We start from the raw sequence: 26,797 nt of genomic DNA on the forward strand, positions 1-26,797 counted from the left end.
CTGTTTAAATGTTTTATTTTTTTTTTATTTTGAAGATTTGTTTTCCACGCTGCTTTCCACGTTATAATTTGTTTCTTGCTATATCTTACTGCTTAACTTGCGCCTAACAGCGAGCAAACAACCCCGCTCACTCTTAATGCACGCGGGCAGCATTAAGGTTTGCTGTTTTGTTGACAGGCGCTTTTCATTTTGTTTCCTCTTTGTAGGGTTATCATTATTATATTGTTGGAAAAGAAGTGTTCCATTTTGTTGCACCGTTTGCTTTTCTACCTTTTGTGGCGACCCGCTGAAATAGAGCGCTGTCCGCCACCCAAAATTTGAAGAGTAAACTAACGTGCCACGCTCTTGTGTTCGTGCATGAGTTGTTTTATTGTGTGATTGGTTTGGTTCTAAACAGTGACTTTTTTCTTCTATTACCTTCAGTACTCCCCCGAAATGTTATATCTCAATTCAAACTTACTAGAAGATGCTCTATAGTAGTAGTAGTAGTAGTAGTAACGTGTCTCTTACATGGATTTCCATTGCGTGTAATTATTATCTTGCATCCACCGATTCTCGAGCCCTATCCGTCTACCGTGTCTATTTGCGTGTGTGTGTGTGTCGATTGCCGGTTTTAGCCGTCAATTCGCGGGCATTTTGCTTCCGTCTATGCTACTTTCACCACGATTCTCCCATTTCTTTTCCCTTCTGTTTTATCTGGCCCAAATTTTGAATGCTCTAAAAAGAATATAGTAAACTGTAGATAATCAGTTGGTTGGCATAGAGTTGCAGTGCATAGAAATTAGCAGAAGCAATGCATAAAATTATTTGTTTTTTTTTTCGAATTCGTTTACTGCTTGTTCATTTTCTTTTTTTTTCACACACACATACACATCTCTCTCTCTCTCTCCAGTGAGCGGTTGACACACAGGACTCTATCTTCGAAGGATATAATAATTGAAATTACAAAATATATAGCATTCATCTGTTGAAGTCTAATTTGGACTTTCATTTACCATCTTTCCTCCTATTTGGCAGAAACGTGTTCATCACCTGATTTAGTCGATCACCTCCTTTCCTTCATTTGCATCAGCATAGCCTCATCGTGGTTGAGTTTGTTCCCATTTGATTTTATGTGTGTGTCTGTGTTTGTAGTAAAGAAATCTTCACTTTCTTGTGTGTTTTTTCCCTTTCCTTTTGTTTTGATACCTATTAATCGTTCTTATTCCTATCAGCTTTTCCCGTGTGCAGTAGTAGTGTCTAATTAGAATTAGATTTTTTGTTTTCTCGTCCCATTTTTCATGTTCCCTTCCGTCCGTGGCCAACACGTGCTTGAAGAAAAAAAATCAATTAATGTCTATTTCAAATTAAATCACAAACATGCTGCCCTTCACCACCAAATCGTTGTTCGTCGTCGGCTGACTCTTGCTGACAAAACGCTTCCACCGTTCCTTACCAATAACTTTTACCCTATCCTAGCCTTTCCTCTATCGTCCTTCGCCTCCGTATAGTGTAGGTGTGTACTTAAATGTGTCTTTCAATTCTCTACTACGATCTAGGTGTCTAATTAGCATCGCTTTACTAGCTTTAGTTTAGTATTTGTTAATATATACTAGGTGATCACAGCTGATGAATATATTTATATATTATTTATCTTTCCCCTCTCACTTTCTCTATCCCTTTCTCTCTACCTAGTGTTTGCGCCTCCGCTTCAATTGTATCTCCACCTGCATTACGTATCATTATAGTTTCGCGTAATCAGCCGTTCCGCAAAAATTGTCAATATGTTGTTGTGTAAACATATGCAATGGCGTTCAACCGTTGCAACAAACAATACAATTCAAACACCACCACACCATGCACGTGTGGCAAAACGGGTGGCCGCACTATTTACCATTTCAAACAGACGTACGTCCTATTACTATTAGAAGATTGCTCTATGTCGTGTAGAATAATGGGAGAAAAATTGTTTGGAAAGCTTTCCAAGCATCTGCGCTTTATCGAAACGGCCTAAAAACTGTACGCCAACCGTGTATGGCTGCAAAAAGCGGCGGGGATTTGCGAGGAGAGAAAAAGGGTGCTAAAGTTTGGTAATGTTGGTCTTCAACTTTCCACGGTAAAGCAAATGTTGCTTGTCATTCCTTTGTTTTTTCCTAACCCCGGATATACACCGTGGGCCGATGTGACGGTCCTCGTACAAACGGAGCCAAAAAGTGGGGAGCGAGCCTGAGGAAATATTGGGTTTCATCAAATCGAACGCAATCTAGCCAAATGCGCTCATCAGCTTCACTATCGTTATATCGTCTCCAAAGTTCAGTAACATGGTACAGAGTTTGCCTATGGTGTAATATCGATTATAGTTTTTATAAATAGCGTGTCTATTAACTTCAAATGTGTTACATATGTACTGGTACAGGAAAGGCTCTTGTTTTGCTTCCCTTTTCTCCAGCTCAATCACTATTAGATGAATACAAAGGAAATAAAACGATACATTTAAAAAAAATCTTCAAAAATAAACGTTCCATAAAAGGGGGCCAACTTAGTGGAAGCAATTTGTCTCCGTGTCAACTCGATTTACTCAGTTACTGGTGATTCAATTTTTTCTTCTTCTTCTTGTTGTTGTGTTTAATGAGTTTTGCTTGCTTGCTATTACAGTAAGTGAATAAAGTCTGAGGTATATATTCATCCACCAGTCTTGCGGGTGGCTATGTACGGGCGGGGCTGTGTCGCGCGCGAATAACAAGAACGAAACGCAAATAGTACATTCAAAATTTATCCTACCGACAAGGTACAAAACAGAATAATAAAGAGACCAAACTCCTACTCAAGTATATGTGTGTGTGTTTCCAAATATTACGGTTACGATGGTTCTTAACGTTTTACCAATTGTCCACGGTCCATACCAAATTGGTGCGCATTTTCTACGCCCTTACGCGACGCAGCAACGCTTTCTGCGAGCCCTCATACGTTCACAATGTTATGGAAGAAACCGATTACAACGGGAGTACAGCCGGGCACAGTGTGTACCATCCATCCACCAACGCCCTAAACCGTGGCCCCCTCTTCGATCGGCAGCTTGTAGCCGTTGAGCCCAAACACGTGCCCGCCGCCCGTGCCCATCCCGTTCGGGGTGGAACCATTCTTGGCGTCGACTCCCGTCACGATGCGCTTGCCATTGCTCACGAACGTGGTTTTCAGATCGAGTGCGACGGGTTTCGTGGCGACATTGTTGTTTTGCTGCTGATAGCTTGCCGACGATACCTGTTGATTGAATGGGAGCATAAAAGATAGCTTGCAATGAAACACTTTCCTCTCTGGGCTTTGTTCGTCCAGTCCAAATCACCTTCTTGTTGAGCTTGACGCTATCGCCATTGGCAAGGGCCGAGCTGCGCCGCCGTTTGTCCACGATCTTGCGCACCTTCAGTATTGTGGGCAGCACTAGCAGCAGCGCACCGGAGATGACTATGAAAAAGCCGGCCAGATAGAATGCCAGATCGTACGAATCGGTCAGATCGGATATCCAGCCTGAAAGTAGGGGGGGAAGATAACATTAGTTTTTTTTTAATATTTGCATGAAACACCCATCCAACGATCCGATATGTACCTGCCAGTGGCGGACCGACGAGATTGGCAACGCCCTGCACCAGCAGCAGCAACCCGTACGCGTTGGTGAAACGTTCCAGCGTGATGAGTTCCACCAGAATAATACTGGTCAGCGAATAGTTTGCTGCTATAAACAGTCCAAATCCACCAGCCAACACGGAAAGGCTCTGAGAAAAGTGAAACGAAACGGACGGGACGGGTTGAGTACACCCAAGTCTGCCAAGGATGGTCACACTGAGGAGCTAAGCTTACCGTGTAATCTTTGAACAGTGGTACGAGAGCCGTCACCAGGCCGCACAGTGCCATACAGATGGCGTAGGTGTAGTTAGCATTGACCGACTTCCGATCACCCATCCATCCGAGCACCACCTGCCAGGAGTTGTTCAGGAGTTGGAAACGGGGAGCGTTTAGGCACACGGATTACAGCAATCAGGCGAAGAAGTGTCCCCAGTGAGGAAGAAATTGAAATAAAATGTTTATATCATAGTCCAGACATTAAGGATCCATCTATTCTACTATAATGCTCTATTTTTTAGTTCCCTTCTGTAGTCCAATACACACACACACACTGGCACAAACACACATATAGATACGCACGCATGTTTACGAGGTACTAGAGATAGATAGACACTGATATATAGATCAAACCACACTGTTCAAACGGTGCAGTAGGGAGACTCGGTATTGGTGAGTTGTGGTTGAAGGGGAGAGGTTAGGACATTTTCCAATGTGAATCCTTCTTGCGATGGAATCGAGCGGTTCAATTTGTACTTGGTACGTGTTTGGTAATGTTTGGTGCTAATGTCTTCTGATTGTTTCTAGAAAAAGATAAGGATCCTTTAAGTAGTAAACCAATAACCGTACGGAGAACGCACAGGATGCATTAGGAGAGCTGTGTCGGAAGGGCCACACATTGGCCGCCTGTACAGGACGGTCGGTCCGGTGAGATTATTGAACGAGCGAGAAGCAGTGCATGCTGCCGAACTGCCCAAAACGTGCCAGCGAGCGTGTCTTGCAGACGAATAAAGCATTTGATGGAAGCTACAATACGAAGAGCAGTGAAGGTTACTGAACATATACAGGGGTTTGCAGGGGTTCTCATAGTTTTGAGACACTTCCTTGACTCTTTCTTATGGGAAGTGAACTTCATATGATGGCAATTGGACTCTATGGCACCCTTTTTGGACAAGCTCCTTAGAAATTCCCATTGGATTTGTCAAACAACGGTGCTATAGAGTCCAATTCCCATTACATTAAGTTATTTCACGTAAGAAGGAGTCAATAAAGTGTCCCACGGCTATGAAAACTCCTGGAAAACCCTGTAAGGCTAAGTAAAAGTACATGCAGTCTCCAAATACTCTCGCTAATGGAACGGTTTTCTAACACGGACACATGAATCATGCAAATAAAGATAAAAACTAATTTAGTAACGAGATGCTACACCGTTTACTACTTCATATGAAGTAGGGTCATGCAGATCAACGATGAGTATGATCGCTAAAGGCACTACACAGTAAACAAACGTAACACAGTTACCCCTAAATATAAACCTGTAGATTCTTCCCTACAAACTATTAACGAAAAAAACCTCTACTAAGCCAGCCATGCCAACAAGCAACGAACAGCCGTGTGCCCCGGTGTGAGCAAACATGTCCCCAGGGATAGCAAACGCTTACCTCGCCCACCATGTTCAGTATGCCGATGATGGCGATCAGCATCGAGGACTGCGTGTGGGAAAAGCCCATCTGCGTCGCGTTGTCGCCGAGGTACACGTACGGCACGTCGTAGAACGTGTAGAGCAGGAAGTTCGAGACGGCAAACAGCAGGTAGTGCACGTCGGAGAAGTAGGAGAAGTCCAGAATACTGACCAGCAGTGTTCGGAACTCCTCCACGCCCGCGTACCAGGCCGACTTCTCCTTCGCGATCGTCGTCATCGAGTTGCGGTAGATGTCCGGGCAGGAGGAGGCCCGCAGCCGGTAGCGCTGAATGTTCAGCATAGCACCACGGTAGGTCAGCGAGTGGCGGTGCATCCGCAGATCCTTCAGGTAGGATGCGGTGGCGGCCGGTGCCGGCCCCGCCGTGTGCGGGCCGGCGGCCGTACCGCGCGTGCTGTGGCTGTGCACCCGCCGCAGAAACACGGGCGGCGGCAGCGCGGTACTCGGCTCGTACGAGCTGGTGCCGCCGCCGGCCACCTCCCCGTGCCGTCCCCTTGCACCGGACCGCTGCCCGCCGGCTGCTCGGTGACGCGACGGTTGCACCACGGTGGTCCCGGTGCCATCGCTCTCTAGTCCTTGCTGCTGCTGCTGCTGCTGCTGCTTGCCGTTATCCTTCGCTTCCAGCGACTGCTCGCCATCGTTTGCCACCACGGCCGGGGCGACTCCATCCTGCTCCTTCGCATCCGCCAAGTTTTCGCCGCTCTGGGGCGACTGAAGCGGCTGGCTGAAGCTGTGCGAGCTGGCCATGCGCGCCACCGGCAGGTTCTGCAGCACGTGGTGGTCGTGCATGTTGTGCTGCTTGCTCAGCATCGCCAGCACCTCCAGCGTGAGCTTGTCCTGGCCGTTACCGTTCTGCAGGTACGTCGGAAGCGTGATCAGCGAGCTGAACAGCCGCGGATCGTCCAAATCGTACAGATGGTCGTTCGCTGCATCGTCCAACCCTGCCGCCGGCACGCCATCGATGATGCCACCGTTACCCATCAGCACGCTCGTGTTGCCACCGGCCGTGTTCGTACTGTTGCTCACCGAATCGGCTTGCTGCTGCTGCTGCTGCTGTTTGCGCCGCTTCTGCTTCGACTTGTGCGTCGTCCACTCGAGATCGCGCATCAGCAGTCCGCACAGGCACATGTTCAGGAAGACGCCGGCAAGGATGAGGGTCGTACCGCGCCACCCGTACTCGTCCAGCAGGATCTGCGTGAGCGACGCGAACACAAACGTGCCGATGCCACTACCGCATACCGACAGCCCCGTCGCGAACGAACGCTTCTTGTCGAAGTAGTACGCAACGATCACTACCGCGGCCACGTAGCACAGGCTCAGCCCGAAGCCGGACAGTATGCCGAACGTCAGGTACAGCATCTCGATCGACGTTGCGTACGCGGACAGCGCGAAGCCGATCGAGGCGAGGATCGAACCGATGATCGTCACCTTCCGGCAGCCGTACCGATCGGTCAGGAACGAGGCGACCGGCCCGCACAGCAGCGGCATCGCCATAAACAGCGAACCCACCCAGGCCGTCTTGCCCTTGCCCTCGCCGAAGTACGCCAGCAGCTCGATGTACATCACGCCGAAGCTGAACGTCACACCGTCCGCGATCAGGTTCACCATGAACGCGGCAAAGCACACCACCCAGCCCCAGCCACCGTCCGGGGGGCGGGCTTCCGCGTACGCTCCCAGCGAGCTGTTCTCGTTCGACGACGACGACGACGACGAACCGGACGAGGAGGACGACGTGGCCGAACCGTGGGACAGGATGCTGCCCACCGGGCTGGAACAGTGCGGCTCGACATCACCCGTACCGAGCCCGGGCGAAGCTCCATTACCCGCTGCACCACCCCCAGCCACACTCGCGTACTTGCTGCCGCCCCGGAACTGCACATGATGCACCGGACGGTCGGCCACGATGACGGACTCCGGCTGGGAGAACTGCAGGCTCAGCTGGCGCACCGGCCGCTCCCCAGCAATGCTCTGATGCTCCGAGGGGCTCTTCACGATGCTCTTCGTCTTGCGGCGCTCGTGCGCCACCTCCAGCAGTGGTTTGATCTCTTCCTCTTCCTGCTCCCCCCCGCCGCCCAGCCCCTCACTGGCAAGCGGTGCCTCACCGGCCGGCCCACTAGCGTCAATTCCTTCGTCGATCGAAATCGAAACGGCCGAACCGGCCGCAGCACGTCGCACTGCACTGGCACCCTCGTCATCGTACGTTCTGTTTACGTAAACGTTGCAATTCTTGAGCGATGACGCGGACGGCGAACGTGACGATCGGTGCGGTTTTTTAGTTTCTGGTTCGTCCACTACACTACCACCGGAAGCACCACTAGCACTGCTGCAACTACCACCACCACCACCACCACTAACACTGCTGCCGCCGGCACCGTTGCTGCTGCCGCTGCTCACACAGGAACTGTTGCCCGAATCGGTCGACGGGCACTGGGGCGGCGGGGCTGGAGTGGCGCGCTGCTGCTGGACCGCTGTCCCAACCGAGGCCACCGGACCGCCGGGCGTCCCCTTTAGGCCATTGCGGGCACCGGCCGGTTGCCGATGCTGCTGCTGCTGCTGCTGCTCGTCGGGGAAGTTGTGCTGCCGCAGACCGGCCCCACCATTATTGTCCTTCGATTTGGCCCCGTGGGGGCTGCGTAACAGCGGCTCCAGACTGCTGCTGCCGCCGTCGCTACCATTAATATTAATATTTCCAGGCGCTCTGATAATATCCATTCTTCCCGATTATGGCGATCGTGGCGCCTCGCTAATGGATCCAGTTGGGGGGCGAGCATGCGGAACACCTGCGGATGAGAAATGAATGACAAAAAAAGGGTGAGCACGAGTGGTTCGTTAACATCGGGGATGTTTGCAAAAGTGGACCCAGCAGCTTACCTCTTGTTCGGAAAAAATATTTCTCCTTCGCTGCGCTTGTTTAGAATATGGGGTGGGTGAGTGAAAGTCACCGCCAGTTGCGTAACGTTGCCTACGTTTCGTGGAAAAGGCGTCCATGCGGTTTTATCCGTATACTGTACGGTGCGATGTGATGAATCTGTACGGAGAAGAAGGTTAGAGCAAGAACAAAAAAAAAAACACACATTTTAGTCCGATGTGATGGATTGCATAAGAAGCAGCACGCCCGGCACGGTTTAACGAATACACTAATTAAACCATTACTGTCCCGACAATTGGATCAAATTGAAATACGTACGCGAGAGATCGGTACCCGCTTCCGAGCGATCGACAACGAAACGTTAGACAAGCATCTCCTCCACCACCGGCAGGTGGGGCGATTGATACAGAAACAACCGTTTCTCAATAGCAATTAAGACATACGCGACCGCAGACAAACACACCCAAGTACGCTCATCTCAGTCTTTGAGCAGAGACGGACGCGGCAGCTTGCCATTGACTAGATCAGCGACCAATCAATTATTTAATTGCGCTCAATTTGCTACGACCCACCCTTGGCAGGTAGCAGGATAAGGCCACGGGGCGCCTGCAGTTTAAAAGATGGATGATGCTGCTACATGAATTGTTCGACCAAATTGTTATGCCAGCTTTGCACACCTTCTCTCGCACGTCGGTCCCTGTGCAAGGTTAGTGTGCGGTATCTGACACAATCCTATTAGAATTCATTATTCCTTCGACAAATTGGAACTCCATTCCAATGTCCATCAAAACGGTCCAAACCACACGCAGTACCTGGACCAGTGAGAGAGCGAGAAAAAGGCAGTGAACACATCGTTCCACCATTCCACTTCCAGGCGCACACTTCACGCGAGGCCCCATTCATTACGGGCAGCGAGAGAGTGAAGTTGAAGCCAACGATTGTCGCTGTCCGCTGTCGTGGTGTGTCCGATGGCAGTGACAAAAACGGACGATTCGTTTCCTCCAAAGTGGACCCTTACAATTACCCATCATTAAGAAGGAACATCAGCTCGAGCACGGGGGACACCGTGACGCATTACACCTCCTATCGCACTATAAATTTTGCACAGCGCAGCGTAGCAATTGGCCCCCGAATGTCAGGCACTGGCGGTGCTATGGCATAGTCATTCCCACCCTGAAAGGACCTTTCGGCAGTGGTATGCCTTAGGAAGCGTGGTACGTGTTCGGTAGGCAGCGGGCGTGCTATGGACCATTGCCAAGCCTGGTGGTTGAATTGGCGGAAGCAGCCAAGAAGCAACAACACACCCGATTGGTGTACCACCAATATTGAGCGAGATTGAAACACAAAAGCTGCTGCTTCCGACAGTGCGAACAGAATGCTTCTTTGGCGTGTGACGCCGTGATTGAATTAGAAGTACCAAGTACGAGAACCAAGCGTTGCACACTTTGCTGTTTGCTGGGCGTGATTAACTTGCCACGTCGCACCGGGCAAGGGTAAAGAACGCCACGTTGGTCCCATTCACACCCATGCCATGCGTACCACGCCACTGGTGGTACTGTTTCTAGGTCAGCCAGTCAAGCCAGCAAAGGGGCCGAGGGTTCGTGTCAGCTTCCGAGTGAAAATCTTCCGAAAATGCCCTAAACTTGACGCTAAGCTCTCCCCAACTCTCAACAGGATGATAAGAGCAGGCAAATTGCCTCAGTACCTAACATTACCTCTTATCATCGACAGCTACTTCTGCCCGAATCTGCATACTGTCAGCAAAAAAAAACGTGCCCAATCGATTGATTGAAGACATTGCATTATTTGTGACCCGAGCAAGATAAGATATCATAATTGAGGGCTTTTTGTTTCTCTGTCCCCCAATTTATGACACATTATGCACACACACACGACACGACACAACTAGTCGCTGGGGTTGAAAGTCATTTCAATCATTTTTGCCAACCTGTGCTGTGCTGCTGTCCACCAGCAGTGCCCGGCTCTAATGCCAACTGTCGAAACCGTTCTTATCTTCTGAAGGAGGAAGTATGCCCCATAGTAACAAAGCCGTTAGCCCTGCTGACACCAATAGTCGGTCAAACGGCTATCAAACGGCCGAATGAAATGGAAGCTGGTGGTGGGGGGTTGTGGCACCAGAGTCGCTGATAGTAAAAACGGCACTATACAACTGTTAGTGTAACGCGCGCTCCCTTTAGCACTATCACTATCACAGATGTTTATCGGCGTACTGCTTTAGTGCGCATACGTTCTAGATACTTTTGCTCGGCTTTTATTGATTGACCAGAGGTTTGATTATAATAATGCTGGACAATTAATGCTTGATGTTTGAAACATGTTATGAAAATGCATTACATCAATCCTTCCATCCTTTCAGTTTGCCATTTCCAGAGACTTCAAGAGTCTTGAAGTATTTTTGGAGGTGCGACCTTGATAGAACACGCTTGAATTTGATTCCCATTGCCCCTTTCTTTCCACACCGATTATTCTCCATAGGTCGGTGTCGATGACCTTTCGCCAGCCTTTTGCCACCCCGTTTTCATCGATTCACGTGTGGTCACTGAGGATTATCACGAAACATGGCGAAACCGGCGTCCAAACGTCATCCCGCGCGGCTTGTCGTTACCTCTAATCGTCCAGTTCGCTTGGGTCATGGACGCTGGTCCTGCTGGTGGTGATAGTTACACATGCGAATTTGGTGGCGACTGGCGCTTTCTTTCCGTTCGCGATTGCGTTGGGCGGCTTTTGTAGCACACCTCTTCTTTCTGCAAATCCCGCTGGACGATTTGGGATTTGTTCCAATTCGTCTTTCGCCGCTTACGACAAATGCCGCCTTCTGATAGGGCTTTTAATCAGTGTGCCTGTCGGAACGGTTGTTGCTCCATGTGCTCCATGTGCTCCATGTGCTCCTCCCCATTTGTACCAACCTGCCCATGGACGAAACAAGAAGCACGCGAAGGTTCGCGCGATCGTTGGCAGGCGCAAATGGTGCGGCGAGATAAGCATTGTGCCGGCGCGCTAGAGGAGTTTGGAGTAGGCCAGCTGTTCATTGCTTGGTTGGAAGCGCGCAGATAGGATTGATATGCTGCATTCTTCCGGCATTGATTTCTGGGCAGTCAAGTTAATCAAACCTCCTTTAATAATAACGTCCCCTTGGTTTACCTTGCTATCAAAAATTCGCGCGAGAGTATCACCTACTCAACACTGCAACGCAATGAAGCAACCATGGTGCAAAAGTGGCACGTGCTTCATATTCCAAAAGGTGTCTTTCGAAAATTGGCAGTGTTATGCAGCGCTCAACAAAATTACAATGTTGCGCCGCACACGCTCCGCAACATTCTGTTTCAACACCAACACCAAATCCATCGCCCTTGAACTTGCCCCTCCGTGAGCCTATTTTCATCCCCAGCCAGGGGGAGGTGGGATGGGTCTTCGTCCGTTGATTTTGCGGTAGAAAATGTCATCCAACGATGCAGCAAGACGAACTGGGCTAAAGGCAAATGGTACAGAGTGAGAGAGAGAGAGAAGCAAGGTACATAAACACAACAAACCAAATGCAAACCCCTGCTTACGGATCATCCGACTGCAAACACACACACACAAACACACACAGGGCGGATCTAAAGGATCTACAAACAAGTGCAGTTTGGCGTTTTCGTTTTCATCCCAACACCGCGCCCGCGTTGTGTAAACACAATTCTTCCCAAACGTGAGCATCGTTGATGAGCCGGCAGATGATAAATTTTAAAAATACTTCCCTCGCACAAAACGTGCCCACATTACATGTACGGCCACCGGTTCACGTCGGCCAAACGGCAACCGTTTCGCACTGTTGGAAATCTCGCTTTCGTGTGCTTGTTTGAATTTCGCCTTGCGTACCACCCCCGGATCGTCAATAGAAACGAGGACGCATTCGTTGGCAAGGGTGCGGGCGAGGAGGGGAGGCACTCAAACAATGATCGTATGATTTGTTTTTTAAAAGAAATTTCACCATACCGGTGGAAATGGTCAGAATGGCGTGGCACACACTGCGCAACAGCCGTTCAGTCTGCATAATTCATCTGACGCAATATTGCATTCCCCGCCGGACCCCTGAAGTGTTCGCGGAGCGTTTCCGAGCGAAGGTGACACACTGGGTGATAGTTGTATTTGTCTGTCAAATGGAGAACGACGAAATTGCGACAAGCGATGATGGTTGGAATAATGCACACTGATTACATACTGATTAGTGTTTGCCGCTAAACGATAATTTGCTTAGTGACCGGTTTTAGTGCGCATGCAATAGTGGTTCCTGGTGCGAAAGGCAGACGACAGTGCCTTTATGGGAATGCATTTTATGGAGACCTGATGAGGCCTGTAAAGCTGTATTGACTAATACGTTGCGGTTAAGTTTGGTTGCGTTTGACGACCCGCAATAACATTGTGTGTTTACGAATGTTTAACCTTCTCAATCTGTTTTTTTCGGTATTTTCCGACCATGCCCATGAGCACGGGCCAACGTGACACAGAGAGAACAGTGTAATGATAATGTCAGCAACATCTGATGATGCTCTCTGTTGCTTCTCTGTTTGTCAACCGTCTGTAGGCAAGCTCCCAATCATCGGTTGATCGTAGAACACGCGGCACTCACGCTGGCATGGATTACACGCCGTTGACCCATGGATGAGGATCAGTGCGCTCCCTTACAGCACAAACCACCACCATCACTCGTTTGTTTAACGATTGCATTGAAACGCCTTCAACGATGCATTTTTGACACCAATTGCAGTCAATCTATACACACACACACACCGCTTGGTCACAGGAAGAAATTGAAAAGGAAGGTTTTTATTGTCTTGAATGGTCTTGGCCAAAAGACCCGCTATTATTGTGAGGCTATGCCCTATTAACAACATGCCCGTCATCGGTTAAAACCCCAAATGGACCGTGTCCTCGTAGGTAAGACTGACTATCCTGCTACTGCTACAGGCACGCCTCTTGTTGTTGTTGTGCCAAAAAAGAAGAAGAAGAAGAAGAAGAAGAAGAAGAAGAAGAAGAAGAAGAAGAAGAAGAAGAAGAAGAAGAAGAAGAAGAAGAAGAAGAAGAAGAAGAAGAAGAAGAAGAAGAAGAAGAAGAAGAAGAAGAAGAAGAAGAAGAAGAAGAAGAAGAAGAAGAAGAAGAAGAAGAAGAAGAAGAAGAAGAAGAAGAAGAAGAAGAAGAAGAAGAAGAAGAAGAAGAAGAAGAAGAAGAAGAAGAAGAAGAAGAAGAAGAAGAAGAAGAAGAAGAAGCAGAATGGTTATTCGAAGGCAAACAATTAAACCCATAAATGAGTGTTGTATCCAATAATCCCAACCAATACAAATACCCTTTAAATTACTAAAACGGCGGTAGCCCAGATCCGAACCTTGGATTACCTTAGAATTACAAAAGAAACACAATCTCCATTGAAGTTATTCGATCGGATCTTGTTGTTTGAGGAAAATAGCCGAAAGAGACACAAAGAGCATTCTGGTAATGCCCATTCAACGTACTTAGTAACAAATTGGTTTAATTAGTGGACTTATTTAAGCCAATTTGCATTCAAAAGTGGGACACATCACACGCCCAGATAAGATTGTTGTTACCACCGAATGTGTGCGGCAATCGATCAAAGCCAAACAGCAACAAAAAACAAAGCTTCCAAATCTTTCTTGTCTCCCGATAGCACAGCTTACAGACGTAGTCAATCAACCACAATGCGTTTCCGATACGGATATTACACCAAGTCATCGAACAGGCTACCTAAAAATCAATCCGCATCAATCGGTGGTGGTGGTATGCTTCGAGACTTTTCCCATTTTCTTCGAATCCATTCCCGCTAACACTAGTAATTGGTAGATGGCGTGTATAAATAGTGGTGCCCTGTTGGCAACCATCCCATAAACGAGAAGCGAGAGCCCGAACCGAAACAATCCCTTTTTATTGCCTCTGGGCGAATGCGAATCTAAAACACAATCGAGAACGCCGGGAGTTTCTTGATCGAATTGAACCACCCAACACGCGTGTGTGTGTGTGTGTGTGTCAAAGTCTTAGACATCTTTCCTGTGTTCGGTGTTATCAAACGAAAAACAACACACACACAGAAAAGCTCTCAATCCATGCTTCTTGCTTGCACAATCGATTCTGCACCGACCGTACCGAGCCCTACCACACACCTCTGCTCAAACGATCAAACATCATTAAACCAGCACCAGAGCAATACGTCTCTCCCTGTGGCCAAGAGCGAACATGATGGGAACGGAATTGGATTTGCGCAAAAGTTTTCCCTTCATTACTGAGAGCAAGTGGGTCTCGGGACTCGGGACAAAAGCATTATCCCCTCGCTCGTTCGGAGGCACCGTAACGGCACGACACCGACAGTGTGTTCCCGGAGCGGGGCCAACCGGGAAGGAACACCGGGCATGACACATGGGGCATGTGCTAATGGTGTGCTTTTGCGGAATGGCAATGGGAAGCCAAATGACTAAAAATAGAGAGGGCCCCTTCAGGCAATTCTGGAGCCTTGTCGAACCGTCCGGGGCTGAAATCTCAGCAAGGACATCCACACACCCACATACCCATACTCCAATTCCGGAGGTTCTCTGCTCGTTTAGCAGCAGAGGTGTGGGTGCTGCCATTATGAGGGTAGTTGGTTCAACATTTTTTGTGCTTTTGTGCATTTCTAATTTTACTACAGAACAATATCCCAATCCCACACGATGCCCCCGGTAGCGCCCGATTTGCTCACCTGCATAGAATGCATCGGTGATGCAGGCGGTGCTGCTTTATACTGCTACACACCACTGCCAAATAGTAAGAAGCTGTGCGATATGGATAAGCCCATTGTCCTAGATCGGCGAAACGGAAAGATGCTTCCGGTTGCATCTTTCAATAGCGAACCACGGTGCAGCAACGGTGCAGCAGAACCCTAGTCAGACGTGGACAGATTGCTAGGGAGAAGTGTGCACCTGCCCCACCCCATGTCCTGAACCCAAGTGAGAATGTTTTCAAATTTAAATTATGCAAAATGAGCAGCTTACAGTCTCGCACACTCTGGCGGGGCGGGGAGTGGCGCCTAGCCGAAACCCCGAAAGTATCTCCCGCCCAGCTGAATCTACAGAATGTTGATCGGGCCAATTCGGTGGTGAAAAGTGCAGCTTGGTGGAAGCATAACTGCATGAATTATTTACGCGAGCACTTGCGTGGCTTGCACTTGATGCACTTTCGGGCGTGGTATGGAAACACCCGTGGGCAAAAGATGGCGCTTTCTTCCGATTGACTTTCACGGTTGGTTTTGGCTTCGGACAAGAATTTCACGAGATTAGTTCGCGAAAAGTGCTACACAGACAGGTACGCCTTTTGGGCTGTTCGTTTCTCTTGCACCGACAGCATCCGGGGGAGAGGAGTTTGTGGAATGTGTTGCTTTCAAGCAATTACACTATCTCAGCCATATTTCTTCCCCGACCTTTTGCAAAATGGGCAACGGTGTTCGAGCAGGTGGTGGTAGCGGAATTTTAGATTTACGATTGCCCGATATTCCCGTATGAGTTTGGTAAAGGCATGGGGAAACAACATATTTCACCACCCCAACCCACTACACTACCGCGTCACGGTAGTTGTAGTTTATTCATGCTGCAAGGGCCTTTGTTTGGGCGCTGTGAAGTAACTCGTTGAAAAACTTTTCAGATTTCGCCTCACAAAGTGGTTAAACTGTATATCCTTTCATGTACCGGATGTTTGATCTTAAAATGTACCATTGCTCTTCATAAAGATAATAAACGTCGCTTGTGTCGCAGCGCGTTTCGCCGTTCTCAATAAAACCTTACAGTTTTGGAACATAAACATTGCATTGAAGCATTACGCCGCATTTGGCCGTACATTGTTGGTTGATATTGATGCACACACACAGACAGAGACACAAACACTTGCAGCACTTCAGAGCATCCATAGTGTGCACAACAGCAGAACGCATTGCCAGACCGGAAACGCTGCTTCATACAAAGCAACTCAAAGGCTCTATAGGGCTGCAGAGTCCGAGACGCAATGGCGACGTATTTTGGAGTATAAACATTAGAATGATGGCAAAGTGGCAAAGAATGCGCTTGAAAGTAAACAGCTACCATAACGAGGCCGTTGGATGCTGGGGGTAGAGAGAGAAAGAGAGAGGAAGAAAAAGGCAATGTTTGGTCGAGTGTATAACGAAATCGGGTTTAAAATGAAGAGACAACCTTCTTTTGATACAAACACTAACACCAATTTTTTATCATTCCATGACGTTTTTGTTTTGGAACAAAGATGTCGCTTCAGTTAAGTAAGCTTTAACTATTTGCATCCTTCTACGAAAATACGTCAATACGGGATTCTCCTCCAAATGCTTCCAATTGCACACTTCCATTCCATTCCACAGCATGATAAATTACCCTCCCCGGGAAGCTACCCGACGACCCATTCCTCACTGCCGGCAGGCATGTGTCACAGACGCTGATGTCCTTCTACAGTACCAACGGTACTGTAGCTTTACTGTAGCAACAAAAGTCTTCCGAATCATAATAACCGAAGCATCAAACGAGAGAGGAGGTCAGCTGGCAAAATGTAGGTCAGCTTTCGCTCTAACGAGCACACTACTCCTCTCTTCTCTAGCGCCTGTTTTTTGCACGCCACGCAGATAGCTGATGTTTCATCATCCTACGGGATTGCCTTTTGCAACGGGTACAGAGAATTAAAGTGTAATTAGATGGGGGAAAAATCAGTTTTCTCGCTTGTCAAATTAAAAACGGAAAACGCGGACGGCGACTAAAAGGAGATGAAGACTTCAAGGTTTAGGGAATCCCACACTTTGCCTCGTAACAGCCCTGCCACAGTGATAATCATTCATCATCGATCGAAAGTGGCACCTATCAGCGACACACAGTTGTAACCACCTTAAAGGCAGGTTTTGTGCGAAGTAAAGCATGAAACTAAACACCAATGACTCTAAACAGAAAAAGAATACTGTGATTCAACGGCTTGTCTTTGAATTCAGCACCACAAATATCTTATTTCCTTCCACAGAATTAAATCCAGCTTGACCGATAGTCATGTAGCGACCACGGTGAGGGTCACATTGCATTACAACCCCCACCCCTGATTGGTGTCTTAATTATGCAACGGTCGCCGAAAACACAACGTGTGCTAACGTGCGACAGCTCCGCATGAGGAGCTTGATGAATAATGGATTTGCTTTAACCGCGGGTAACAATATCCATTGGCGTTTGGTGGTCTGATTTTGTCAGAATCTCCCGTGTGCCCCCTGTTCGGCATACATAAAGGTTGAAATTGCGCTTCCCTTTTGATGAAGAAACACATTCTTTTCTATAATTATGAGTGTCGAATATTTAGGCAAGATTTTGATGACATCAATTGGCTAGGGCGGTACACATAAAGCGAGACCCGTGCCTCGGCTAGTCTTTGTGCCTCTTGTGTTGCAATAGCTAATCACCAACACCACCACCACGGACAGAGCCATGCCAGTAGAATATTTATTTATTTGTATTTGCCCAACAATTAGCTTTGGTGCACCCAGGGGCAGGCGGGGAGAGCATTTTCACTGACTCTGACAGACGACCTGACTGAATTCGTCTTTATTACGATGGATTGCAAAGCAAACAGCAGGCAGCAGCAGCAGCACACAGGCCCGTTCTAGCAACAGGAGCAAATGGTTCAACCTAATTTACACTGTTTGGTTTATCAAACACAGGCCCTTTTGTCGCGCCAGCAGTTGCACAGCAATATTATTTCACTTATCGTACGGCGCATTTATACATCGTAAGGTCGATTTAATTCAATTTGATTTGGAGTAACCTTAAATCTATCGTTCTAACTACCTCTGAAAGCATAATGCGTACTTTACCATGATTAGCTGCACCATTGCTGCCACCTTAAAGGATCACACAGATCGCACAGGCACAGAATGTTACCAGCAACTAGTGACCACGGCAGCTTCGAATCATCGACACTAGACACTAGGGTGGTTTTCACAGACACAGCTTAAGATACAGGCGCGCCAAAAAACACGCCAGACACCACACCGAAACCACGCGAGGAAGGAGAATGCAGATTTTCAAAACCACACTCTATACACACCACGCGATCGCAGCACACAACACGGATCAGTACCGGGGACGAAACAGACGATTGGTTAGCTTCCCATGCTTAGATCAGGCTACACTGATAGCGATGCCTTCGACGGACACTTCCAGAAGCCGGCTGTTGAATGACGTTTGACTCGGGAGATGACAGTTAACCTCTCCGATTACGCCGTCCCGCGTTACGTACCGCACACACACAAACACACTATCTTCAAGCCTGTGGGCTCACACTAGCTGACGTTTTCGCTGCTTGTTAAGCGCGCGTCGGGCACCTCTGGGTTGAGGCGTTATCAACTATCGTTATCTTGGACGCGCCTGGACGGTGAAAGTTAGATGAGCCAAGCGCAACAGCGTCTCCAGCGACCGCGACAACTATTCCACGCGCCTGACAGGTGCAGATGCACCTAGCCGAAAACCCCACTATCCCCCAACGTGCACTCAAGGGGGATGGGAACTGTTCCGATCGTCGACGACCAACCGGGGGCGGGATCACAACAACCAAAAATTTGCAACCATTAGCGAGAGAACAGCAGCGTCTTCTGCTGCAAAGGTCACGAACAGTGACGACGACCGTTCAGCGACACACTGCATGTGAGGACGCGCGTGCGTGCTGCGAAAGGTGGTTTGTTTTGGTTGTGTTAAAAATATCGCACCCTTCTTGTTTTTCGCACACGCGGCCACAAATAGAACAAAGCGAAAAAAAAAAAACAAAACGCAACAAAACGACCACACACACCAGCGTCTCAAAAGGCCAAACACCTTCCCCCAAATAAACGCTGCTGGTTTGGGGTGTCACCGTGTGAACGCGAACCGACCCTGCTTCTGCCACAGCTGATGATGACCGACTGCAGCACACCGCGGAACGCTCGCGCGCCCTTCGATTGGGTAATTATAAACAACAACAAACCACGCCGTTCCGAAATGTTATTCACTCGGGCTGCTGGCCCACCTGCACCACCACGATTTGGCGCGGAACTGCCAACTACATACACACTGGCACGGAAGAAGAGCAACACGACGGTCGATCGGCAACAAAGCGCCCCCCCACCCGACAACAGATAAATCTTCAGCCGTCGAGCGCTGAAAGGGGAAGGGTTTTCACGTGCGGTCACAGCTTGCAGTTTGCGCGCGCACTAGTTTCTCGCGTTTCATTGTTTGCAGAGAGCCGGCGCACAAAGGGTTGTTTGTTTTGTGGACTTTTCGGGTGGTACGCCGGATGAGCGCGCTTAAGCGCTGTGGCGGAGCTTGTGGAAGCTTCGAAGCCGGAAGCTGAACTGCTCCAACGGTTCGGAACGGAACGGATTTGTATACTCTTTGGGGCTGGCAAGTGTGGTTGCTTTGCGCGGTGAACCGCGAGCGACCGTGAGCGACGGATGAACAGCACTCACCGGAGAGTGATCATATGATCGTGTGCATCCAAATGAATGTGCGATCAAGTGAGGCGGTGAGCGAATGAACCGATCAAGAGGATCATCCACGATCGTCATCGTGCAGTGCTACGGACGGCGAATGGAGAGTGATTGCTCTAAACGTTATTTCCAATGCATGGAACACGCATTCGATCGGGTTTTACCAGTTTAGCGGTACTAGTTGTGGTTAGTGTTTTTGAAAATAATTTTAAATTATAATATTTTCTGCATGTTCCGTCTTAGTCTTCTAAAACTAGGTAAATAAGATACTATATAAAAATTATATAAATGAGTTACTTTTAAGCAAACAGCCATAGCGTGAAAATGGATCATTACTCTAAGAATTAATGGTTAATATAATAATTTCCTACTGTATGGGAATGCTTCTTCTAAAGCAGTTTTGATCGCTGCTGTAAATTTTCACCATTCATGGAGCTCATCCCTAACGCACGAGTAACTTATTGCAGGCTTAAGATAGTTCATTTTAGCTTCAACCCCATTCATCCTACAATTTATGACGAAATAGAATGAAAAACGATTTATAGATTTATCCTCAATTTATTGCATAACAGTGCTCAGCAAAGCACGGCAAATGTATTTCCATCCCTTCCCATCGATTGATACACGTGCAGCCGTGCTGAAGCAATTCCAGCCCCGCGTTCCGGTACGTTCCCCGTCAACCACTGTTGGGTGGCTTAATGTATTTATAATACCCCATAAACATGCATTCTGAGCAATACACCCATACACACACACACACAGACACAGGATGTGCCTACTTGGCACGAGCTTTCCTTTCCTTCGACTTCGGCCTGTGAACACACGCGCTTGTTTCACAAAACCTATGTTTTGTCCTTCCAAACACGTGTTCCACACACTACACGGTATAGTGAGCCGGGAGCGATGAAGGGAGTGGTGGGAAGGGTTTAGAAAACGTAGCCCGTTAAAGGTGTCTAAGAAATGAGGAAGGGGAAGCAAAAATCAAAACCCCGGCCCCAACTAGCCCACAAAAAACCTTGAACCCTTGCATCGTTCGTGAAACCCATCATGCGCCTCCATCGGAGCGCGCATACTTCCGCCAAGGGGCGGGAGAGGGAGGTAGAGGAGGGCACCCGAGACGGAGACAAATGATCGCTTGACGGGCGGAACCGTCGGAACAAAAGCAAACACGAAACATCCTTACCCTTAACCCTAGCCGGCACGTGCAATTGGCGGGTGTTTGTGTGTGTGCGCTCGTCCGTTTTACCGTCGAATGCTGAGAATCCCCGTCCGAGGCGATGGAGTCGCCTGGCACGGCACACGAAAATAGATGACTTTAATGAAGTTTTGTTCTTTGCCGCTAAAAAAAATCAATCAGTGGCAATGAAATCGGATGATTTTGGAGTGTAGTGATGCGAAAACTTCATGTAGTTTGCTTCAGTTAATTTGCTTTGTTTAAAAAATTGCTTCAGAAGTGTACACCAGCGATCAATTATTTGATAATTATTTTTGTTAAGCATATCTTATGAAGAATTTACTAATTTTGCACATTCCAAAAAAAGTCTCGATATATCAAGTCACTTATGAAACCGACCGTTTCTATCAAACCTTACAGAGCTAACAGCAAAATCCGGTTCAGAACACGTGTGTCACTAGACTACACTGTTACTGGGCCATGGGCCACGAGGACACATCAAAAGCAATCAGTGCAAAACAGTTCAAAAGAATCCTTCCTGTTTTGCACTCTACGTAATGATTGCCTCGTAATGAATATGAGTTCTTGGAATGTCCAACTAGAGTTTGTTGGATACCACTTGCTTGGTGCTTCCGTGCCATCCGTAAGCAATCAACCTGGATTCATGATTACACAACCAGCCGAGGATGAATTATATGCGAAAAGGAATTTCTAACAACCATGATTACTATAATACTGTATTATTTTGAAGTACAGTTTAAGACCATTAACAAACCAGTACACAATATTTGAGTATTATAGAAGTTGATAAACCAAAATTTAAAACTTTGAAGAGTGGCCATCATGTATGCTCTTCCAACAGTGATTACATAAAATCAATGTTTTCCGCTTTTTACTACAACTACATAATACTTTTGTCCATGGGCATCGTGTGCTTATGTGATCTTTACGTTACGCCCTGCACGCTCGATTGCGGTTCATTAAACGTCAACGCACACACACACCAACATAAACCACCGTCGTAACGACAACGACAACGACGACGACGAAGGAGCCAACGTCTAGGACATCGATAAACACTTTCATCGGTGGCGCCACACCGCTGTCAGGACGATTTTCTCGCAGTAGAGCCGACGCCAGCCTGTCCAAGAGAGCTCGCACAGTAGTACACATCGGTGCGAAATAAAAAAAAAACCCCAGGACGATTTAAATAGATACAAACACAGAAAAACCGGGGGCAAGGAACGATCGATTCGTAAAGCTCGGTTTCGCCACGGTGGTGTACGCGAAGAATGGTCGCCGGAATCACGGCAGGCGAGTAAGATTGATGGTCCGCGAAAATGGCCTTTTGTCCGCAAAGCCTCCGGCGCGAGGCGAGTGAGTGAAAGCGATCGAGACTAATAGGCGGCGGACGTGGATGGACAAACACACGACAAACACGCGGTGAAGGCGCAGGGAGAGTAATCGGCTTTTCAAAAGGCACATAATCGCTTTGAAGAATTATGCCAATAACGCTTACATACAAGTCAACCTGCCACGCGTGCAAAACATCGGCAAGCAAAAATCAATTATTATTGTCAGAGTTTTGACTTATAGGTCCGTGCAAGGTCAAAACGGCCTGGGAAGCCACACACATGCTACCATGGAGGCATCGTTTTCGTCATCGTGGTACGATCGAAATAAACAAAATCGAACCCAAAATTACATATAATTCAACGCACACAGCCACAGAGAACGCTGACCAGACGGAGCTATGTTGGAAGACAGACAAAAAAAAGTCCGTTTGATTGACCCAAGTAGACCAAAATTTATGCTCCGTTTCGTTGTGGAGAATAGCACCCCCCCCCCCCCCCCCCCCCCCCCGTGTGGTCGCTGTGTCATAAATTAAAGCCAATAAGTCAACCATAGCCACAGCACAGTTGTGTATAGGGACATTTCTGCAAAAAGAAAATGAAGAGATGTCCAACACGAGTGGGGCAAAGGTGGAAAGTGGACTAACTACCCGCCAAAAAATGTGTCCATACGCACCAAGTCGCCCGTTAGTGCGCAAACATACCATTATGCTCAACGAGGTGAGGCGAAACCCACGGGAAGAGGTAAATAAAAATCAATACACGCAAAAGCTGTTCGTAACGTTAACGAAGTGAGCATAAGGCGCGCGTGTGTGTGTGTGCTGCTTTTGGCATTTCATTATCCACCACGCGAACGCGTGGTCACACACTATTTGCAGAGTATTATGTGTGACACAAACGGCCAGATGGTAATGGGCGGCCCCACACTTGCCACCGACCACCAAGGGATCCAGGGACAGGGAATGTAACAAACGCGAATGTCTGTTTGTGTATGTCCATCTGAAGCGGCTGTTTGTTTTCATTTCATTAATTAATCTAGAGAGCAGTTTGTTCGGTACAGGATACATTACAACACACAAACTGTGAAGAGGAAATATGTATAATTATTGTTTATATATAGCTACCTGTTTTAGAACGTCTCTATACGTCACAGATTAATGATCAATTTATTGAGGTATCGATGCCCATCATCTCCAAATGCCCACCTGCGAAGCCCAGCGTGATCGATTTCTACCAACCCAAAATAAGCATAACTTAATTAGTAATCGAGTCAGGTTTGTCAACCCATGCCGCAAGAGTCCTTGGTAACTCAATCCCAAGACCTTTTCTGCTATGCCAAATTCTTCAACATTTGGATTTCCGCTTGCATTAAAAATAGCAAGTAGCAAAACAAGTAGGCATGTGTGTGGAGAGACGTTCTTGCGAACCTCATTCGAGACTTATTTTGCGACATAATTCGGCTGAAACTGTGATGAAGAGTTCCATCAAACGTTAACATGATTTTACTCCCCAGTCCAAAGCGTTATGATGCCTGTTGTGTTTTCACATGAACGAATAGAACCGAATGAAGTGAAATTACATTTGCACACAACTTCAAAGAGCAGTGGATAACAACAGTGACTCTTTATTTTTCTGGCCAAACCTTCCAAAAGTAAAATGATCCCCAAAGCGTGCAAACGTGCATGCCCAGGAATCATTCGCTTTTAGTGCTGCCAGTGGGTCGTTTCGGTGTAAATGTTTTCCCATCCCAAACATAATGAAACGGTGGTACATCAGCAAGAACCGATTCGCGATAATTCGTCCTCCCTATATAATGTGCTTTTCAGCGGAAACATTTCACCCCGCTCCAGCTACCATCCATACGGACGATACTGCACAATCACCACTTTGCACCAGAAGTATCACGAACAATTATATTTACTCATTTGTAGCATACCTCCCGCAGTGCTCCTCCAGCTTGTACTGGTGGTGCTTTGCACATAAAAAGGCATCCCCCCATTTTCCGCATCCGGCTAAGCGGTGGCCATGGCCATGGGTGATAATGTTTACACCTTACCACCAGAGCACCAGGAAACATCGCAAAAGCATGGTGGAAGCTTGCTTCGATTGCTCATGACGTCCGTGTACGCAGTAGATGTTGCTACGCTGATTACTGGCCGTTGGCTCGTTTTGCGAGCAAAACAAAGGATGTGCGCGCCCAGTAGGACAATCCCGCGGCTTGTCACTCTTATGTTGTCCTGTTCTGAGAGGCACAGCGAAATGGTGGAACAGCAGATTCGCCGGGTGCATGTTAAAATGGTAATGACATCACAACCACATTGCGAAGCAAACAATGCCTTTTTGTGCTCAGTTAGTCGCAGCATAGCGCGCGGAAAGCGGAACAACTGCTACTCCGGCTGCCGACATTTTCGGCCCAAGTTTTCTCTGCAATACTTTGCAAGATAATGCTAATGTGCTGGTGAGCGCAACAGCGCTTTTATTTGCATTACAAATCTATCCATCCGCTTCGTTAGTCTCGCAAACACGCGTTTGATTTGCTTGTAATGGGCCACACAAAAAGGGGATTTTTTATCATTTTTTCTCCTCAAATTAATCCGTTTATCTTCGTTTAAAAAACCGCTTATCGCTCATTAGAGGCCCCGCGAGAACACACGAAACAAACGTCGTCAGCACTTGCCACAGATAAATCTTACACAGCTACACGGCGTGGCGTGCGCTCTGAGCTGGTTGGTGCTTTGATGCTACGAGCCGTACATAATTACGTTCCTCTACCCCTCCAAACAGGCTCCAAAATGCTTGTCGAAAAAGATACATTACAATTAATGGCGCGGAATGGTGTGGTAATTTATTTTATCATTTTATTTTTTAGCTTTTACACATCCACAAAAGCCTCATGCGAGTGCGTGTGAGAAGGAGGATTTGTAATATGAATGCTCTCATTTTGTGCTGATAAATCGTTTCTCGTACGTGACACGAGCGAATGAGGGAATGTCGAATGTCTGACACTTTTGCCATTATAAAAAGCCAACGTAAAACAGGTGTGATTCATTCAAGCTCTTATCGGGTTCACCTTTTTAACCAACAAAATAATTATAAAATCCACCGCAGCATAAAGAGCGGTTGAAAATGTTCAGGAATATAAATTGCCTGCTGCATAATCTTTCGCACAGCATCATCACGCAGCCACCAGCAAACGCGTTCGTCGCTCAAGGTCATACGATTTGGATCAACCCTGCTGCAAAGGGTTGTGGTTTTGGAGATTTTAACCTATCATCCAGTCCCCTTGATTTGGGTAGGTTGAAACAAGGCCACCAAACGGCCCATCGGATCCCTTCTGTGGGGACTAGGCGAGGCTGCGCTTTCCACAAAACATTTTGGACCTATGCCAACACATGGTGGCGCACTCTTCATTGTCGAGCTCTTGTGCAACAGCATGTTGCTAACAACAGAGAACTGCAGCAGTTTAGCGTTGTTGCTTTTTTGCAGCATCCTTCCTTCTTTTTTTTGGTGAACATCTCACCTAAAAACAACAACCGCCGCTTGTGGGGAGATTCGTTGTTGGTCAGTGTTTGGTTGTTTGTACTGTTGACATAGTAAGATATCAGTTTTTTCTCTTTCTTTGCCTCTGTTTTACCCTCTGTTTTGCTTGTCGTACAGTTTCCAGGGATTGTAATCGAGCGTGACGGGCTCGTGATAGGCAGAGAGAGAGAGAGAGAGAGAGAGAGAGAAAAAGTGAGAGCAAAGATAAATAAGCACGTTGAATTCTTCCGCCCGTCGTCTGACCGACCGACTGACGCTGCACTGCAGATTGTACGTGATTTTTTGCGCACAGACATGGCTCGTGTGTATTTCGTCTGCCATGACACATTGTTTGCGGGGTTTTTTTTTCGTTTCTTCGGTGTGGATGAACCGGACAGTTGTGGTCATGCTTAAAATTGAAGCAGACAGAAAAAGTGCATCACAGTGATAACACAGTGTACATCTTGCAGGCACGTTTTTCGCCGGATGCGCTGTAAAATGCACCGTACGTCAGCTGCAGCAAACTGTTCTGAGCAAAAACTGCTCAAAATTGATGGATGGATGGGACTTTTTTTTTGGTAAAACAAACAGCAAACACTCTGCATATGCTGTAGTTTATCGACCGTGCAAAATCTCTACACCGCTGCATGCACCATCGATCGACAGCTGACCTTCCACGATAGATAGATTTGAGTGATGGGAGTGACAGCTGAAAATGACATCCTCACGTGTTTGTGGGATGTTTCACTAGTTTTTCTTTTTTTGTATCGCTATACAGTAAGTTTGAAGAGCTGATGCTACTGTTGATACTACATTACATTGTAGAGAACTTTCACGAGGCTTAACGACAGGCATTAAAACAACTCGTAATATTAAGTTCACCGAGAATAACACGGGATAAGGTAACTGGAAACTGGAAGTGGATTGCAAAGATGAGTGTTAGGTATTAAGATAAGATTTAATTATCGATTTAAAGAGGCGAATGAGGCCAAAAGACCCAAAGGCTCTATAAGGTATCGTTTTAATTCAAATTTTGGACAGCTTCAAACTCCG

General features: G+C 47.5%; 1 protein-coding gene across 4 annotated transcripts in view; it reads right to left on the reverse strand.

The window, feature by feature from the left end:
- Positions 1-345: 345 nt before the first annotated feature.
- Positions 346-26,797, reverse strand: part of LOC120952893 (uncharacterized) — a 31,551-nt gene continuing 5,099 nt past the window's right edge. For 2 of the 4 annotated variants that reach the window (XM_040372460.2, XM_040372459.2), the window contains exons 3-8: positions 8,169-8,325; positions 5,259-8,077; positions 3,835-3,951; positions 3,584-3,749; positions 3,323-3,504; positions 346-3,240 (exon numbers count right to left, since the gene is read on the reverse strand). In XM_040372460.2, coding sequence (XP_040228394.2) covers positions 3,025-3,240; positions 3,323-3,504; positions 3,584-3,749; positions 3,835-3,951; positions 5,259-8,009 — 3,432 coding nt within the window. In that variant the 5' untranslated portion in view covers positions 8,010-8,077; positions 8,169-8,325 and the 3' untranslated portion in view covers positions 346-3,024. Of the gene's footprint in view, positions 3,241-3,322; positions 3,505-3,583; positions 3,750-3,834; positions 3,952-5,258; positions 8,078-8,168; positions 8,326-18,047; positions 19,596-26,797 lie in introns of those variants that run through there. The other 2 variants (XM_040372461.2, XM_040372462.2) reach the window with 2 other exon arrangements.

The sequence above is a fragment of the Anopheles coluzzii genome, chromosome 2, assembly GCF_943734685.1.
Source record: "Anopheles coluzzii chromosome 2, AcolN3, whole genome shotgun sequence".
NCBI lineage: Eukaryota > Metazoa > Arthropoda > Insecta > Diptera > Culicidae > Anopheles > Anopheles coluzzii.